At 44.8% G+C, this 20,886-nt stretch overlaps 1 protein-coding gene across 1 annotated transcript in view; it reads right to left on the bottom strand.

Moving 5' to 3' along the window:
• The window catches only part of nedd9 (neural precursor cell expressed, developmentally down-regulated 9), a 29,733-nt gene extending 10,835 nt beyond the window's left edge, over positions 1-18,898 (bottom strand). The window contains exons 1-2 of the mRNA XM_076301681.1: positions 18,661-18,898; positions 6,022-6,438 (exon numbers count right to left, since the gene is read on the bottom strand). Coding sequence (XP_076157796.1) covers positions 6,022-6,438; positions 18,661-18,672 — 429 coding nt within the window. The 5' untranslated portion in view covers positions 18,673-18,898. The remainder of the gene's footprint in view (positions 1-6,021; positions 6,439-18,660) is intronic.
• Positions 18,899-20,886: the final 1,988 nt, after the last annotated feature.

Below are 20,886 nucleotides of genomic sequence, written 5' to 3'. Positions count from 1 at the left end.
TGTTTCCCATATCGGCCGTTATCATTTCCTTTAAGATATCTGCCACCCACGCAGTCTTAAAGGAGATGCCGCCTGCTAGAAGCTTTGTTGCAGGGGTTGGGCTAGTCAATCATTCACCTTCTCAGGTGACTCTCCTGTCTTGCCAACCGGATCTGTCTGTCTTTACTGACCTGTCAACCCCCGCCAAAAAAAACAACCCCCCTTCCCATTTCACACCTGTCTTTTTCCTTGTCTTTTTGGGTCTGTTGATGACAGTTGACCCATTTCTCACTCACTAGCTGATCCCCACCACAACCATTTGCAGATTTCAGTCAACACGCCTGTCAACACGATTGCTTTCAGTAAAAAACGTATAACCTGGTTACATGCGCCGAATAAGGAAATGAATGGGGTCGGGTTTTCAGTAAATTGGTGGTTCCTGAAAAGACCAGGAAGAAGTAGTGGACAGAGAGAGGAGTGAAAAATTGGCCTCTTGATTTAAGACTTGCAGATGCTCTTATATTTAAGATGAAGCACACACACTGAGAAACACATTAGAAAACCACCTCTGAGTTTTCATTAGTGCCTTAGTGCTAATCTGCTAATTACTAAGTTTTTAATAGGACTATAGCTGTTAATTAATTATTTTTTAATAACAGTTAACTTTTCTCATCCCCCAACTCTAAGTCACTCTGGTCTATCCCTCTGTGTTGGAATTTATCTCTAGTCTTTCTCATTCTTTATTATCAGTCATTACATTTCCTTTTCACCAGCGAGAATTTAATGTGATGAGGTTCTTTAGTGTGCTCTATTAATAACCAGCAAATCAAGAAGGGATTCCTAAAATCCGCAAACACAGCTATAAAACCACCCATGCATAAAGAGATATGGCTTAATTTGGGGCTCAGAAAGAGCGGAGGTCAAAGACACCACTGAAGAAGCGTTAATGATTAGCTACAAGGCATGTGCTATTCGGTTACATGATTATATGACACACATTCTAACCTGAACCTGTTGCTGGGTGACAAAACCCATAATATGCATGTGAGAATGTATTCAGAGAGTAAGGATTACGATTACTTTGATGAAGAGATTTTAATGTCAAAACATTTTGTTGTTAAGTAACGGTTAAATAAAAATATACAAACACAAAAAAAACAAAAACGCACAATATACGCAAGTTAAGGTTATTCAAATAGAGAGAGAACTGCACCACTACAAGTGACATGCAAGCCAGAAAGGGACAATGATTCAATACACATGAATGCTGGTAAAATATATACCTTCCCTGTAATGTTAGCTTCATCATAAACAATGTCTTCTTTGACATGCATAGTAATAGCAATAAAGGTGACTGTGTGCAATGTATTTAACACTGCAGGGAGACCACAGGCTCTGAGGCCTCTGCAAGAGGTTGTGGCGTTAACAACACATGAACTAAAGACCTCCCTTGTCCCGATAATGGATTTATGACCTTGTCCTCGGGTCAGTACGCGTTGGCAAGCCTGATCCATCATCCGGAGCCAAGCACGGTGCCGACAGCCGTCCGGGGCGGAGGGGGAAGGGGGCAGGAAGGCATAATTCACTTATCTGCCCTGGTGCCATGGCAGAGGGGCAGCCTAGGTCTGAGTCTGGGCACAGATTTGTCTCGGCGGTGGCAGTGATAGCCATTCGCTCCCAATGATTCAGCGCAGGCCTAATCTTATCAATGTCAAGGGCAATGTCAGTGAGTGAGATTCGATAGTCGCCTTCAACACGACGGCGAGAAAGCTGTACGGAAGGCTCCAGATATATGTGTGTGTATGTGTGTCTTTCTGTCTTTGTTTTCAAGTTTTTGTGTGTATTATATGTGAGAGTGTGTGTGTGTGTGTACATACTCTGTGTTTGTGTTACTTCAGTGCAATATCTTGGAGACGGAAGTCGCTAAACAAGGAATTGGACTTTCCCCTCCTCAACACTACGTGAGGAAACAAACGCAAACCTGGACAGAACTGATAAGAAACCTTCATTGGCGCCTTCTCAGGCATGCTCGTAGAAGCAGGCTGAGCCATTTTGTCTCAGTACCTGACTCATTAAAGGAAATCAGGGGGAAAAAACGTAAACTTTCTCATTCAAATGAGCGCTCTAACACTCCATCTACTGTTTCGAAAAGAAAATAAAAACTCCAGTCTGCATTTTAAATAGCTCCTTTTTCTTCAGGAGCACACATTAATCTTTGAAATGAAGCGGACTAAAATATATGCACTGTGAGCACAAATGAATGAGGTCTTATTACAGAGATCATAAATGGCTTTTTGGGATTGAAATTAGAGAAACAGTGCCCTGCTTATTATGAACTCAAAGGACCATAGTCTATTCCTGGCCCTATACGCTAGAGCCTGGAAGTGCCACATAGGTTTTAAGGATAAGCGTTTGGTTCCACACCACTGTGGTACTAATAGCCAGAGAGGGGACCTCAGCAGCCCCAGTCAGAGGTCCTCTTTGTGGGGCAGGCGGCTCTCGAAGTAGGGGCCCCCCAGTCCCTGCCTGGCTCTTGCAGCAGGCATGAATAGGGCGCCTGTGGGGGCTAGCCGGCGTTTGTAGCTCACTGTACCCCTGAGGTCGGATGGGGACAGAAGTTGTAACAGTGAGCCCGGGGGTTGGTTTGCGCCGACTAACGGGTGGCTGGCGTTAGCGCCAAGTCGCCAAGGGCTCAGCCAAGCCTCACAGTGCCCCTTTATGTGCCAACCCTGGCGATCCGCATCAGTCACAACAACAGGCTAATGGTTCTGTCCCTACCCCTACCCCTACCCCTGTCGGAGATTTATGAGGCCTGGCCTAGCCATAGCGTGCCTCCAGACACATGCACACAATAACCTGGGCAAACACACAAAAGGTCTGCCATGGAAGCCACATTCACATTCTGCAGGCCTGGCTGGAAAACTAGAGGGAAAAGGGAAAGAGAAAGAGAGGGAGAGAGGAAAGAGAGAGAGAAAGGCTAGCATTCTAGCTAACAATGTTCTTGCTGTGGTGTGGTGAGAAAGGAAGATTTTGGGATCACAGAAGGCTTTCAGTGATTCTTTATGTGTTTGGCCCATGAGAAGGGAATGCAATATAGACGGCAGTTACCAAATATGGAAGTAAGTAGTATGTTTTTTGTAACATTTAAGCTACCCATTTTAAGCTACCTGTCATTTTGATAGTGATAATTAAAATAAGTTTTGAGTAAATGACAGTACAGTAATTCCCCCTGCAGGAAACTTGTGTCAGCATCAGCATCAGCTTCAAGCATGCAGCATACAAAATATTTAGCATGCATCAAGGCTACTCCACACACTGATAGATGGTAGACTGATAGCCTGATGGTAGACTGATAGACTACTGTGGTGGTCTATAGCAGCGTTGCTTGCAGCAGCTTGCAGAGCTTGTTTCACCAGTATCTGTGCCCCCTATAAACATGCAACCCATCATCCAGGTTTTGCTTGCTCCAGGCCTAAATAGCAACTGACTCTAGAAGAGATGAAGCCCTATTGAAGCCCTCCGACACGTGTTGGTCTGGATTATCCTGCTGTGTGGAAGCTCTATGAGTCGAGCTGGAGGAGAGCTGGATGCCCTGTGTACATCAGCTCCACCCTTCTACCTCACTCAGGCCAGAACTGGCAAACACAACCCCTAATCTCAGTGGAAAAAACAGCTAAGGCTTGTTGGTTGCTTTTTTTCCTTCATTTATTTCTCTCTCTCTCTTTCTCTCTCTCTCTCACTGCTCTCAAATGGTAGCAATTCAGGAGCTTAACCATGCTCGGGGGGCCCTCTGAAACTTTAGGAGAATGTTCTCAGGGGCAGCATGACAAGCCCTAGACCCAGATGAAACCACACACATCATTTTTTTAATTAAACTCTTTTTAAAAGATAAAATACTTGCTAGAGCCCTATGAAAGTCCCAAGCTGCAGATTCGGCCGAGTGACTTTGTTTATGAATGGAACCAGTTTGTCTTTAACTTGGGAAGGAAAATTAGCCTTACACCCTCAGAAAGAGAAAAAAAACCCTTAGAAGAATAATTAAACTGAGTAAGTTCAAGGGCGGTAAGTTTCCACGCAGTTGGATTTCACCAGTTCATAGTGTACTTGAAATATCTATCTGCAGTATGGCCCAGCCACACTCTTTTTCTGTGATTAAATGTTTAATCCCAGCTACACTCATCTTCCCTCATCTAGCAAATTCCTTCTGCAGTGAGTGAGAGAGCGAGTGAGCCAGTTTCTGGTCACCTCACTCACTGGTGCCTTCCGTCTGTTTACAGGACAAACACACACCTCGGTTAATTTCACTTTGAGTGTGTGTGGGGGGATGTGTCACTATGGCCTCACTGTCTACAGACACATCAAAGAGAGTGGAAAATGCGTACGGTACACACACACACACACAAAAGCCATAATTATTTTGTCCTTTACTGTTTACCCCTCCAGAAAGAATTAAATGCACCACCAAAGGCTTTGAAAGGAGATGCATTTAGCTGGTTGTGAAAAAGCCAGCTCTTGTTTGTTCAAACAGATACGCACACACTCTCATCCAGCGGCCTGTTCTGTGTATATTTGGATCAGGTTTCCAGGGGACAGTTCTCTCTCTGTCACAGTCTGACTGCAGCCTAGAACACTGAAATGAGCTCACCTGCTCAGGGAGGGGGGGAACAGACTTGTGCTCTCTGCCCCGTGGTGTCGAGGTTCAGCAGGCGGCTGATTATCTTCACGATACGTTAGCGATTTGTCTTTGCTGCGAGGATGTTTGCAGTCTGCAGAGCCACTGTGGCGACCTGTGGTCTGCCTGCAGCACAAACACAAAGGCCACTGTCTCCGTTGAACTACCTACAGCACTGTGGCGGCTTGCCTTCTCCGAGCAGTTACACACACAAAGGCAACTCTCTCCCTGTTACTGCCTCGGAAACTGTGGCGACTAGAGTCCTCCAAGCACCGCACACACAAAGGAAACTCTCTCTTTATAACTACCTCAAGCTTGCGTTCTGTCAAACAACACATACACACACACACACACACACACACACACACACACACACATACACAAAGGCAACTCTCTCCCTATAACTACCTCAGGCACTGTGGCTTTCTGTTCGGCCAGGCTGCAGCATCTAAATCAAGCAGCCAGGTCCTGCACTGAGAGGCAGTGTTGGGTACGTAACAGGCTCCTCTGTGGCGCAGGCAGGGCTTGGGGTTGGGTTTTATTTTTTTAATTTATTTATTTTTTTTGTTTATTTATTTATTTCCCTCTCGTTCTGCTGCTGCCGCTGCTGCTTGACGGGGCAGCGAAAGAAGAGGAGGTCAGTTTGTGATCTAAATGTGGGCGCCTGACGGGCAGGCAAGGCAGGCAGGAACACCACAGACCAAGCGAAACAGGGTTTTGGTTTGTTTTTCCATGCGGCTTCCTCCGGGTGGAGACACACACATAAAAAAAAGGTTCCTGTCCTGTCCACTGGGGCACACATGCCCTGTGGTGACCAGTGCCAGAACCAGAGCTCCAAAACGGACTGGGCAGGACCAGGTTGGGTCAGGCAGGCACGCCCTGGGCACATTTATCTTTTCGAACCCATCACGCCCTGAGCGGGACAGACATGGACCATACTTACGCAACCTACATCCCTATTTTTAAAAAAGCATAAAAAGGCATTTGGGAGCGTTCAGCAGCACGGTGACGCACTGGCCCGGTTTCTGTGCGCTGGCGGGCCAGCAACTGCCGGTAATTGAGTTGTGTCTCCTATGAAGCACCTAACCCTGTTTGCAGCAAAATCAAATCTCCTCTCTAATCTCCTCTCCATCTGTGCGGATGAGAGTCTGCACATGGTGCTTGTGTGTGTGTGCGTGTGTGTTTGTATGTGTGTGTTGCTGTGCGTATGTGCCTGTGGCTGTCTGTGTGTGTGTGTGTGTGTGTCTATGTGTGTGTGTGTGTGTGTGTCTATGTGTGTGTGTGTGTGTGTGTGTGTGTGTGTGTGTGTGTGTGTGTGTGTGTGTGTGCGCGCGTGTTAGTGGAAGGAGAACATGGACGGGAAGTCTTACCTTAGCTGGTGCACCATCCACAGCCAAGGCACTCCTCTGGGGGACCTGGTACACATCCTGGGCAGGTGGCACCTGGTAGATGCCCTGCAGGTGGGCACCCTGGTGGGCAGCAGGCACCTGGTACAGCCCATGAGAGGACGGCAGAGGCTTCGGCCCGTATCCGGCCGCTGCCACTACAGGGCTCTGCACCGGAGACTGCGGCAGCGGCGACGGACTCTGGCTCTCGAACATGGGCCCGATGAGGAGCTTGAGGCGGTTGCCGGGGGCGATGCCCTGGCGCCCGTGCAGTGAGCAGAGCCACCAGCCCTCCAGGCCGCCGGTGTTCTGTTCGATCACCGTCAGGATGTCACCCTTCCGGAAGGCCAGCTCTTCCGGGGACTCAGGCATGTTGTCGTACAACGCTTTCGCCATCAGATTCTGGAAAGAAGCAGGAAACAAGCAGTCAGCCTAGTGGAATATTGTCTCCTAACATCTGGGCACAGATACCAAATGAAGGTGTTCATTCATTCTCATGGCTAAGATTATAGCGATATGCTGATACTGTGGCATACTGTGGTATGAAAATCCGCTATAGAATCTGTTACAATAACATGTACATTTGCTAATTATTTGTATGGAAAAAATGCAACTGAATGGACGCCAAGTGTCTGCCAAAGAGAACGCCCATCTTCGACAACGGCATCCCTCTTTGCAGATCAAAGTATGTGTCCCGTTTAAAAAGAAAAGTAAAAAAAAAAACATCCAATCGCCCAGCAAAATCTAGGTTGTCTGCCGATTCAGTAACTTCTTACTTACTGACAGACACACATTACACTATAGACAACAAGACAAGTACCGTAGACAGACGGTTATCATACAGCATACCGGTGTAACCCTAGTCATCATGACATACAACCAATATCAACAGGAATGAAATGATATCAAAAGAGCTTTAAATGGGGCTCCATCAAAGGTTACAGAAACTAGGAATCCATACAGAAAACAGAGAGAAACGTTATTATGGAAATGACATATTTGCATCTGGTCAAACAGCAGTCATACAGTACTTATTTATGCAACTCCCAGAGGAAAAGATACTTTTATCAGTGCTTGAAATAACAACCAACACAACACACATGGATATGCAGGATGGGAAAGAGGAAGCTGAGGTTTATCAAAGAACAAAAAGCTATAATAATAATAGGATCGACTGTTTATTGTAGTTTCCATAGAATTCATTCTTTATGACTTCAACCATTAAGTTTATGAGTTAATGTCTGACCTGAAGACTGATAATATGAATCACATTGAAGATAAATGTCTAACTTAACAGTATTTTATTTTCCAAAAGTGAGTGCAAAGACCATAACAGCACAATCCCCTTGAACACCCATCTGATTGTTTAGCACCACAAGAACACAACCTGCTTTAGTAAGAAAGCTTTAGTTAGCTTGATAACTTTTGATACTATATAGAACTAACTAAAACATCACTTTAAAAAGACTCCTCTCAGTTTTAACAAAGAACTTTCTTTAGATATTTCATTGTATGTAGTGTTAATATTATATAGGGACTGAGAGGTCATGGTCATCATTTTCGTGCAGGCCCATCCTCACTCCTCACATCTCGCTCAGATCCTCTTTACACGGTAAACACCATCTACATCACATCTACACAGCAAAATCCTCTGGCTTTTCTCATAGGCCACATTAGAGATGCTTTAGATTCAGCCTGTTGTACAGTCAGCCACTATATAAATCACCATAAAAGCACATCAAATCTTCTAATCTCTACTCTCCAGGGGAACCTTTCGCAAACCTTTCATGTGGGAAATGTCAGTGTTTTTTCCCTCATGTTTTCCTCCACTCTCCATCTCTCTCCTCTCTCTTCCTGACTCTACTCTCTCTCTCTCTCTCTCTCTCCGTGACTCTTTACTCTCTCGCTCTGCTCTTTCCCTTACCCTTTATTCACTCTCCTCTCTTATTTTTCTGCTCTCTCTCTTTCTCTGCTCGCTCCCTACTTCTTTACTCTCTCTCTCTTTCTCTCGGTCTGTCTCTCCCTCCTCCCTCTTTGACTGCAACAGGGTGTTTTCTGTGGTGGGAATCAGCTCTTTTCCGCCGCTCTTTGCCTGGTCACTGGGAGTCCCTGGCCGATTAGAAATGGTTCCCACGTGAACACGGCTGCCTAGGGCAGCTCATTATCTCTCACTGGGTGTCTGGCGCGGCTGCCTTTGTCTAAGTTCCTATTGCCATGGACACACACACATACACACACGCACACATACACACAACATATAACAGACCATCCCCGAACACACACACACACACACCCTAACCGACCTCTGAACACACACACACACAAACACACACACAGACACACACACCCTATAACAGCCGATCCCTGAACACACACACACACACACACACACACACACATACACTATACAAGCCGACCCCTGAACACATACAGACACACACACACCTCCTCAATCCAATCCTATCCAATACAATAGCAAACAGAGTGCTAAGCAAGCAACAGGAAGTCCAAACCTGACCCCAGGGGTCACGACCGTCCAGCCAACTGGAGGGAATGAATGGTGTCAGTCAGTCTCATCCCAGACAAAGATGACCCAAAAGTCTGCTGAAAGAAGCTCCGCTGGCTCTCTATGTGGTGATGGGAAGGCTTTTACAGACTTGCCACCTTGGGAGGCAGGTCCTTCAGTGCCATGGCCCCTAAAACTCTGGAATTCCCTTCCTCAATCCCTCAGTAACTGCACTTCTTTCTCTTTTTTGAATTTATTTTAAAAATGTATTTTTTCAAAATATTTTCCTCCTAGATATTTTAAGATGTTTTTTTCCATCACAACCATCTTTCTTCCTCTTCTACTGCTTTAGTACTATCATTACACTAAAAGCATGTTTTTAAAGACAGGTATGTCGTGTCATTATTTACGTCATGTTTTTGTAAGTAGCGACTAGTGAGTCTGGATAACATTTAAAACTTAGTCTGATAGTTCATGGTCATGATAAGGAGAGACAAACCTATCTGCATGATCTAAACACACTCACAGCACACACAGACTTTCAGCGTGAAGAGTGACACGTTGTGTGTACCTATCTGCATGATCTAAACACACTCACAGCACACACAGACTTTCAGCGTGAAGAGTGACACGTTGTGTGTAAAGCAAAAGGAAACTGCAAGCAGGCGGCGGAGTTTGATGTGGCAGTGCAGAGGCCCGCACTGCAAAGAGTGACACGGGGACACAGGGAAGAGGGGAAGAGGTTGAAAAGTGGTGAGAAGAGAAAAATAACTAACCATGAAACAATCCAATTAGCTCCAATTAGCCTACCACCTTCACACCACACTGCCTATATGTTGCTTGAAGTGTCCAAGACTTCACACACAAGCCCTCCCAAACACACACACACACACAAACGCAAACTTCCTGTCATGCAAAATTGTCTGATACCGAACTATACATAGATACTTGAAGAGACCAACCACTCAACTGGACTTCTGCTTTCTTTTAGAGTAAACAAGACAAACTTCAGTGGGCTATATGATCTGAACGGGGGATCTGACACGGCTGCAGACCTCTAAGCTAACATCAAGGTCAGATCAGGACCAAATCAGGACCACATCAGGACCAGATCGAGATCCAATTTGGATTTATTCTGTTCCAGAAGATTTAGTTCCATCATCTGAGACTCTTAATCTAAAATCAGTATCCAACACTGGATGGCACAAAGAACTGTTACAGTGCATTTCAAATGAAAACAAATCCAAACCAGGGCACTGATATTAAAAATTGACTTCCTAAAGATAAAAAGCTAACATCTATAAGATTGTCTATGAGACAGACTGTTGGGGCGATACAATCAATACCAACCACCAAAACAAAACAAAAAATGACTAAACAAACGTTAATCCCTGGTTTGTCTCTTGCAATCAGAGACAATGAGAGGAAAGCCCTGTTGAAATAATGGCTGCCGTGCGATAAAAGGCTGTTGTTGCGTGTGTCTATTTACTTCGGATTGGTTTCAGGGACAGGTGTGTCTAATCATGACCTCACGTATGTGTACTGAAGACGTAAACAGCGGTTTGTCAGAAGAAGGTGACTTAATCAGCCCAGTGCTGAGCCGCCCTCGTAAACACATGTTTATCATTCACCCGTGGTCAGAAAAGCCTTCTGTGCCTCTCTCTCTATCTCTCCATCTCTCTCTGTTTCTCTCTCACTTTCTCTCAGTCACTCTCTCACTCTCTTGTTAAGGGGAAGTGACTTCCGGGAAGTTATCTTTTAATGACTTGGCTACGGGGAGGTGGCAAAAGAAGCATTCCAAAGCCTCACCAACCATAGCCAGAAGGGCAAACTTTGACCCTTAACTTTAAAAAAAAAGACACTTTAATGTGTTCCAGCTGTGGGCGAATGAGCAAGCTTCCTGTATGACCAGCCAGGCCAAAGCGTTTTAGGGAAAGGGCATCAGAATGACTTCTGGGACTAGCCAGGAGGTCATGGGTGGTTCCATCTTACTACCATTCAAGGAAACACACACTCATGCGCATACACACACACACACACACACACACACACACACACAGACACACACAGACACACACACACACCAACAAACAAACAGACAAACAAACAGACACAGATGCAGACACAGGCACACACAGATACAAACACACACACACACACACACACACACAGAAACAGTGAGTAAAGTGCCAAGTCTTCTCCCGTCCACACCTGGAGCTGACGCGGTAGCCCAGCTGCTTCTCCCTCGGCCTAATTAGCCTCAGCAGCGCCATGACTCATCGCTTTCTAAATAAGGCAAATGTTTTTAGGGAGGCTAGACAGTCCCATTCAACGTAAACACAACTTCCGGTATACCCAAAAGTAGCATAACAACTCACACAAGGATTACAACATAAAACCAGACAGCATTTCACAGTGCTGCCCCCTCTCCTTCGTTAGCTTTGGCTCTGAATTTAGCTCCTAAAGAAACATCAGCATTATTACTCAGCCAGATGATGTTAACGCAGTAGGTCAGTGTAAAGTCCCCTAAGCGGTCAAGCCAAAGTGGTGGGATGCAGCACACATTTTCGGCAGCAGGTTTGTGGATCCCCGACGGGGGAGCAAGGGGGAGAGTTGGCTGTCAAAGCGGGTTTGGGATAACCTTACAAAGCTCACCCAGAGGCCTGTTAAAACAGTGGGACAACCCCTGCTGAGATGGCAATAGAGGGAGGCGTTCGCATTACAAAACAAACACAGACACACACACACACAAATACAAACACACAACACACACACACACAACACACACTCACAAGTACATTACAGCAGAAAAGCACAGTAGCACATAAATACAGATACACATATCTGGCAAACACACATTCACACAGTCAAGCACACACACACACACACACACAACAAGAGCACAAGCACACAATACACATGTCACTCACAAAAAATAGAATGTGCTGCAAATTGGGGCCAATTCCTGTGGGCTCTAGAAAGGATGGATGGTGGAAAAATGGTAGACTAGAACACACACACACACACACACACAGAGAGACTCAGGCCTGGCCTCCTTTCACACAGGTAAATATAGAACATAATTATGGCTGTGACGTTAATAGAGACCCCATGACTTAGCATCGGCTGCTCCTAAGAGTGACTGCTGGGTTGGAGGCAATGTCATCTCAATAAATGGGCTATGCCAAGACAGAAAGTTCTAGAACAATGGAATGAAACTCTCAACAGCAACATCAGCTGATCTGAGGCTGCTCTATCCATGCTAAAGTGGATGTGCTGTTATATGTAGAATTCTATGCTTTATTTTATGTGATGTGTTATTTGCAATATGTTATGCTATATGCTGTAGTATGCTACGCTATAGCCTTTGTCATATAGTTAAATTAGTAAAATTCATGAATGAATCGTGAATGAAGGAATGACTGTACAGTAACAAGGAAATTATGCAAGGTGATTGTTGAAAGAATTTATCTTGTGAATCTGTATGCTTGCAGAAAACTCACTCAAACACACACACAAAAATGTTAACCCATTGTAGTGTCAGAAGTTGATTATAAATAACTGATTATACAGTAAAACATGTTCATTCAACACATTCTCATCACACATAACAAAGTAATTACACAAATGGGACAAAGTTTAAAGTATAAAGTATAAAATTCAATTTCCAGTCTCAATACAGTTTCCCGGCCTCTAGTAAAACCTACATCACACTATTACCCAAGATGAGCATAAAAGGGGGAGGTTTTTACAGCAAACTTCTGAAGACATGAAGCAACCGGCATATAAACCATTCACTCTTTATGGCTGTTCGTTTATGAAGCACTGACTGTGGTAAGTGTTTGTTACGACCGATGTCTTTCATTTTCTGATGTTCCCAGTGGGTGCTTAGATTGGCACGCTTCAAGCAGACCTGTCTGGAGATGCCACGCAGTGCCAATCCTCACCTTATCCTCAAGCATGCTTTTCTGCTGAAACGCATAGCAGTGCACCCCCCCCCCCCCCCCCACTCCACACACACGCTCGCAAGCACTGTATTTCAGTCAAGTATGCAAAAACTTGCAAGTACATGCACACAAAAACACTTAATAACACACACACACCCACACACACAAATATATACACATAGGAACAAATTCACTAGAATGTCACCTCACTAGCATGTCACCACACACACATATTCCTTAAACACACACACACACACACACGCACACACATACACACACACACACACACACACGCACACACACACACACACAGTTCCTCACAGCTTTAGCTGTAGCCTGACACGCAATGGAGTAAGGGGCCCCATCTAGGCCAACTCATCTCTAAACCACACCACCACTGCAGCCAGCCCCAGACACCATAAAAGCTAAACAACACACAGGCCCAAGAGGCACGACAGAGGGGATAGTCTCTCTCTTTGCCTTCTCCTTTCTCTTCTTCTTATTCTCTCTCTTCTTCTTCTTCTTCTTCTTTTACTGCTTAGAGGCATTCCTGCGTTCACACTAAACACAAGTCCTCTGGGAATGATGATACCGATACAACAGTGTATTGGAAATGTTTCCACATTACCTCACAGACTTGCCCCCAAGGTTACCTGTGTGGTATGGCTAACTTTAGGGCTGTTTTTTTCCACTATTGGCCTTCCTTCCTTTCTTTCTTTTTACTTTCTTTTAAAAAGGGAGATGAAAAGCACAGAGCTCCTGGGGATTTGGGGTGAGGGGGGGTAAAGAGATCAGGACGGCAGTTGCCATGGAGAAGCTTGTATGTCTGTCTCTCTTTAGGCCTTAGGGACATAAATCCCCCTGCACTACTATCTGACGTGTCTTTGTGTGTGTGTGTGTGTGTGTGTGTGTGTGTGTGTGTGTGTGATACGTTTTTCGCTATCTCTGCAGGGACACCCTTTGGGGCTTAGCACCAAAAAAGGGGGAAAAGCTAGATGTTTTCCTTTCAAACGTCAAGTCAATTTCACACACCATCATGAGAGATCTGCAATAGGGACAAAAGAGAGAGATTCAAAACACTGAACGTCAGAGAGGTGGGATTATGAAATTGAGACTTTCATCTATTATGTCCCATTGTTCCCAGCCACTTTCTGAAAAATGAAAAATGCTTGTCTGAGGCTAAAGAAAAGAAAGACCTCTAGTCTTCGGTGTTTGTATACATCATTTGTCTCTCATAGCATGTACTTTACTTGTTATTGTCTCCTGTCTGTAAATAATGTACATTGTCTGTATACTGTCCATATTGATGTATTGTATTGTATGTTGCTGGAGCCAAATTCTTTGTGTGTGTCAACATACTTGGCCAATAAAACACCATTCTAGTTCTGATTCATCAGAGCAGACAGTTCTAACTGGGCTCTTTGACATGTAAGCTTTTGTCGCCAGCCATCAAAGTTGATCTGGTTGACAACTGGCCAGCTTCCCAGTGAGGGGTCTCGGGGTTGCCCCAACTGTCTGTCTCACAAGGGTCAGTGAGTGTACTCCTCCTAATCGCCCTGGAAAATATTTGGCGGCCGGTCGCGAGGCGTGACAGTGGTATTTCCAGTCAGGGTCAGACTTTAAGCCGTGACCGGTCCTCGTTGTCAGATACAGTATGAAGAGGGCCCACTTCCTGTCGGCGTCACTGAGGGGACAATGCCGTCAGCTTCCCCTCCCTGTCCACGGTCATTCTTCACATAGAAACACTCCTCAGGTCCACGCTGAGACAAAAAAAAACCCTTTTGTCCATTCAGGGCTCCTGTGACTGGATATTAATGCAAAAGGAAGTATGGCCCTGCCATGGTCTTTGTGTCCGGTAATTATGAGCATGTTGTCATTTACAGTGGAAGATTGGCGTGAGATACAGGCATCAATGCGAAGCCCTGGTCTGCAGTGGGAAAGTGCGGCAAATCATGATGGTCACATAAGTGTATCTCTTCTTTCGCTACAGTACACTAGATTTCATGCTCCAAGGACATACAGAGGGGTTTTTATGATGGGAAACAGCCTGCGACCTTTCTCACACACTGACAGAGTTGCAAAAGTAACAGCAACAGTATGGCAACAGTGTGTATGCACCTGTGTGTGTGTGTGTGTGTGTGTGTGTGTGTGTGTGTGTGTGAACCTCCACCTGTGCTTGCATGTTTCTGTCTGTGTGCACCTGTCTGTGTATGTGTGTGTGTGTGTGTGAGAGAAAGAGAGTGAGAGTATGGGGAGCACAGATAGATAAATAAAGATGTGAGAAGGAAAGAGTGATTGATGGACAGAGTAGGAGCATGTCTTCAGAAGAGAACTTATGGCCTACTGGTGGTCAGATCTGCTAGTGACTGAAAGGCTCACAGTCCTGGAGAATGGAGAATGACTGAACTGTGAACTACTCTCATAACAATGCTCTCACCCAAACACACACACACACACACACACACACACACACACACACACTCACACAAAACCCCTGAACACTGGCAAACCGCTTGCCAAAAACCTTCATGGAGAACCAAGAGAGAGAAAGTAGAATAATAAACGACCACAACAGAACTCTGCTACAAACAAGGTAATTTATGGTGTAACTTCTCCATGGGCAAACCACTTTTTTTCTTCATGGATGGCTCAACTTCCTCTGTCAGGAACACACACACACACACACACACACACACACAGGGAGAACGAGAGAGGAATGCACAAACACACACACACACACACACACACACTCTATCACACACATCACCCAACTTCACTTTGCACACCATTACCTCCCACTTCCCAGTTCTTTCATTCTCTCTCTCTTTCAGCACAAAATTCTCCCTCCCTCCCTCTCTGCAGCCCGCCTCCCCTCTTTCTCTCGCTCTTCAAGCATTGGCCCCCAGAACAATGTCTTTCTGCTTCCCTTTTTCCCTTTGCCTCGCTTGGCCTGAACCCCAGCCTGGAACCTGAGACGAAAAAGAAGGACTGTGAAAGACCGGAGAAAAAGACAGTGAGAGACAGAGAGTGAGGGGGAGAGAAAGAGAGAGAGAGAGAGAGAGAGAGAGAGAGAGAAAGAGAAAGAAAAAAAGGACAAAGACAGAAGAACAGTACATAGACAGAGATAGAGGGAGACAGAGAGAGAGGGAGGGAGGGAGAGAGAGGGCAGACAGAGTAAGAGAGGAGAAGGAGGGGATACTCCTCGGCCAGCCCAACAGAACACTGATTCACCTAATCATTCCTCATTGTGGTCACACAGCTATTTCTGCCACAGTTACGTAAGCCTCCCGAGAATGATGAAGAACAAACAGGAGCTTTTGGGTGTGTGTGTGTGTGTGTGTGTGTGTGTGTGTGTGTGTGTGTGTGTGTGTGTGTGTGTGTGTGTGTGTGTGTGTGTGTGTGTGTGAACATTGGTGAGTTGAGTGTGTGTACAAATCTGAAGGAGGGGGATCTGGCAGAGTCTGCTCTCCCAACCCCACGCCCCCCAGCATCAGAAGGAAAAACTCTGCATCGCGAGAAGCCAGACCTTGAGGCGGACAAGGCAGACATTGTGGGTGACGTCACCTCATAACTACCTACGCGCCTTCCTACTGAACCCTAACTCCAAAACAGCCCAGCCTCCCCTCAGAGTCCTGTCAGAGAGGGCACCCTCAGGCCTGAAGGGCAGACTTAAAGTATTAAAGCGGAGACCACAGAATGACATCATCTGCCCACACCTGCACACCTGTTGGAAAAAATCCCGACATCGACAACGTCACAGAGAGACCTCCTGCTGGCGGTGGTGGTGGTGGTGGTGGTGGCGACCTCTTAGGGGCAGCCTGCTGGAACACCAGGTGATCTGGCTGGAAGAGCGTGACGGTGTTGATTCTCCGTGAAAGTTGTTCTAGCCAATGCGGTCGGTCAAAGGAGAACGTAATGTCTCATCAAGCTCCTCGTCCATCATTCACCACAGCTGAACAAAAACAACGCAGCAGCTTTTGGATCCAAGTCATTAATGGTTTGTATAAATATGTAACAGAAGACAAAGTGTGTGTGTGTGTGTGTGTGTGTGTGTTTGTGACAAACAGAGTATGGTCACACAGGCCTTTCTTTCACACATCAGCAGTTTCACTCTTGTGTTTATAGAACTGCCATTCCCTTTGCATAGGGATTACATAACAACTGATAGGCCAATAAGCCACACACACACACCCAGGAGTCAAGAACAGCCTCACTCATAGACAAGTTTTAAGAGTATGTGAGTGAGTGAATGAGTGTGTGTGTGTGTGTGTGTGTGTGTGTGTGCCAGTATGTGAGCGAGTGTGTGTGTGTGTGTGCCAATGTGAGAGTGAGTGTGTGTGTGTGATAGAAACCTGAGCAAGCAGCTTGACCTCTGACATGTCAGCAGACATTCCCTGACCCTGAACCCAAAAAAACCCACCTCCAACCTCCCACTATCTCACTGTCTTCCCAAGACACGCGAGAACAACAACAAACACAGTACGACACACACACCACATACACACACACACACACACACACAGACACACACACACACACACTCCCCTCGCCAGTGAGAAATGCCTTAATAACGCTCAGTCAGAGAAGAGACATGATACCACACCACATGATTTACATCTTTTCTGAGGTCAAGCCTGTCCACATACACACACACACACACACACACACACACACACACACACACACACACACACACACAGCATACCAACAACACATGTGTGTGAAAGAGAGAGAGGAGAGAGCCTCTGACGCATTACTCGAGTTTTGAAATCTCTGCATTACTTTGGCTTCTCCATATAAGGCCTGATGACACAGACACACACACACACACACACCTCGGCCAGAAGCACATGCACACGCTAAGTTAATGCTGGGAAGAGTGGAACAAGCTTAAGCCGGCGCAACTCGATGCGGCACTGTACAAGGAATCCAAACAACCTGGATGGAACTAAACAGCAGCGAGTGGCTGAAGAGAATCCTGCCAAGTGCCCCACATTCCACAGATAGAGTGTGAAGTGCACAAAAGCATTCCATTCAGGAGGAGCAAGAGATCCTCTCCAACCATAGTAGGAAGCAAATATTCCCATGATTCTCAATGGCTCACTGAGATGTTACTGAGAGAGGGGGGGGGGGGGGGCTTTTAAAAAAAATAAGAAGATGAGAGGCAACCACCCACTGCGTGTCTGGATTCCTCCCTCCCACCTACCTAAGCGTAGACACTTAGATCAGTGACAGGACCTGCTCTTGTATCTAAACAAAGCCTAATGAGGAACATTATGATGTACAGTGGATCCAAACAATGGAATCACTTCAGTGAAGTCAATGGAGAGACCATGGATCCCAGGGCTAATAATAACAGTTAAAGTGGCAGTCACGGGAATCATGGCAAAGGCATGCACCACTGACTCATCCAAAGCCACTTAAGTTAAATGAGGCATAGGCTACCGCCTCTGTCTCTAACTACAATTTAAAATGAGAAACAACAACAACAAAAAAAACATGAATGAACATAGGCCTTTCCCACATAAGAGAAGCTGCTAGACAGAAAGAACATTAATGCTGCATCTGATAAATAATGGCCACACATTCAAAAGGCCTTGTTCAAAGCTGTGTCAGGACATCGTGCAAATACACCATGCATTACAGATTGTGTGTAGGCTACACTAGGCTGTGTATTCCTGGTTGTATTTCCCTGATCCCGCTTTGGATCAGGCATGATACCGCTCTTCTGTCTGTAGGCTACTGAACGTGGTGAGAAAAGTTACAGCATCGCTGTCCCAGCATCACGTGAAAAGTTCATTTTTAACAAGTAACATCCAAGTAGGCTACTTATTATCACTTGAAAAGAACAGTGGATTCCTTACTTATTTCATTAGTAACCCCACAGCCTGTCCAACTAGCTCCTTAAACTAAGCAGTACTTGAATGATCTGAAATGTTTGAGAGAAAATGCAGATAGACAGTTCCGATACAAACAAACCCCTTTAAGAAGTGATACAAAGTTAAGGACTCCAGCAACATTTTTCGTGATGAGGGTGATGAAGACACACGACTACACACACACACACACACAACACTTTACTCTGAGTAGACGTATTTTTGTAACTCTTCTGCTAGAAATAGAGTATTTACCAGTTTGACGGAAAGTCTTACGACATGTAAAGGCACTTACTTTGTGCTTCATTTTGGGCGCCTCGTTCCGTTCCGTTCTCTTCTCTTCTCTACTACCAAGGTAGTGTGCACAAATTCCGCCGCTCTTGTTAAAAAGAACTCATCTGAATGGACGTAGTCTATTCACGTTTGTATTTAAATCACCATTCTCAGCCCACGAATGTGCAAAACGCGTCTCTAGAGTTGCAGTTCACTTCTGAGTTAACGGATCCACAAACCTCCGGAGTAGATAAATTGTGGACGAGGTCCTCAGTCTGCACTGCAAAGCACTGCGCTACACAACGACCTGCTTGGTTCATTTACATAATAGGGATCCTATTGGTCCATTCGCCACGATTCCCTCCCGCTTACTAAAGCACTAGCATATGACGTAATTTTTTATTGAGTGATTTGTACAGTGAAAGAAACAGCCAGAGGCTACATGTTCCAACTAAATGAAAACCTAATAATTATTTCACAGAAATTATGTAGATTTGTTTTTTGTGTCAGACATTTTTGTGGAAATAACAATACAAGTTCTGATAGTTTTTTTCCATAAATGAACACTCAGATATTCAATGTAGGCTACACAACTGTATGGATTATTTTATATTCCAAATACAAATTCCACATTAAAAAAGGTGCCAGTGGCAATGAGTCCTTTTTTCATTTAGGGGAAATAGATACACACATAGGCTACTATAGTTGCATGCATGCCATCTAAAAGTCAATCATGTTCCCACAGTGTGGGACCTCTTCCAGTCAGCAATACATCTTAAAGCAATATTAAACAAAGACCATGTCTGCCTAGGCCTGTTAATAACTCCTTTAAGTAGGGTTTATACCAAGATTCTAGAGTGCTACGCTCCGCTCTAGAATCTTTGGTTTCTACCAAGCAAAACAGTGTAAAGGTGGTTAATCAGTGAGTAACATATCTGTAAACTTTACATCTCTCTAAAGTACGTATCTTTCCAGTGGGCCTGCGTACAGGCATGGAGTGATAATGCTGTCTTTGTGGGGCACTCCCATACACCAGGGAGAAGTGCACAGCATGAACCGCACCATCCTTTGCGCAAGACAGCTTTGCGTAGTGGTTAACGTGGGTGAGACTGATGTAAGAGGCCTCCAAGGCTTCCAGATAGTTTTTTTCCATTAATCAGAATCAGAATCAGATTTTTTTGGGCCTAGTGAGTTAAAGGTGCAGTCAGCAATCGTGCACAATTTCAAGCCCATAACATTTTTAGTCACATTCAGCAATCATCTCCTCACAATCCACTAGCTTCCCATTCCGAGTTCAATGTAAAAAAAAAAAAAAAAAAGGTTGCTGTAGGCAGCCCAGGCTTCCAATCCTGGAGACAAACAACGTGGTGAGAACCTGTTCCCAAACAAAAATGAAACCCTGTGTGGAGTTTCTCTGGGAATAGGCCTACTAGGGGCACTCTGGAGTGTTTCCTTGGTTAAAATATAATGTAAATTGTTTTGGACAAAATTCTGCTAATAATTTTAAATATAAACATAAATATAAACAAACACAACTTCCTGTGCAATTGCCGACTGCACCTTTAACCCTTAAAGGTGTAGCGTCACACCGGTGTGACGGGAATGTTGAGAAATGAACGTTCTAAAGAATATCTGGGTTCATTGAATTCAACATAGAATTTTAGAACCTTCAATTGTTGCGGAACTTAGAATGTTCAAAAACCTACACCTTTAAGGGTTAATTACATTTTAAGTACTTTGCAATGTCTTAAGAATGTAGTGTTATAGTGGAATACTGCACTAACATTTTGTCTAATTTGAACTAGTCTACTTTAAAGTGGTAGTTTTTAAATGGAGAACATTCCTAAGACTAACTGCAAAAAACATGACCTCATTAAGAGCTCATTTATCCACAAATCCATTCATCCATCCATCCATCCATCCATCCATTAATTAATTAATTAATTAATTAATTCATGCATTCATTCATTCATTCATTCACTCATGCATCAAGGGACCCAGGATGTCTGTCTGGACCCCGGACTTGCGCACTGCCGTCTCATTATGCATAAGCCTGCTTGCAGTGACCCCACAAGAGGTGTGGCCTAGACATCTCTGAACTGATACAATGTAAAAATGTATCTCTCTCTAACTATGAACATTTTTTTCCTGTCAAATGTTATTTTTTGAAAATTCACACATTTCTATTCCCAAACAATGTTTTAAAGGGATGTTTGGCTCAAATAGGTAAAATACATAACTCAAACAG

Source organism: Alosa pseudoharengus, unplaced genomic scaffold, assembly GCF_046254945.1.
Source record: "Alosa pseudoharengus isolate Yale_2024_CS ecotype anadromous, Long Island Sound unplaced genomic scaffold, YU_APseudo_1.1 YU_APseudo_1.1_scf_23, whole genome shotgun sequence".
Taxonomy (NCBI): domain Eukaryota; kingdom Metazoa; phylum Chordata; class Actinopteri; order Clupeiformes; family Clupeidae; genus Alosa; species Alosa pseudoharengus.
This window is presented reverse-complemented; position numbering and strand designations above follow the sequence as displayed.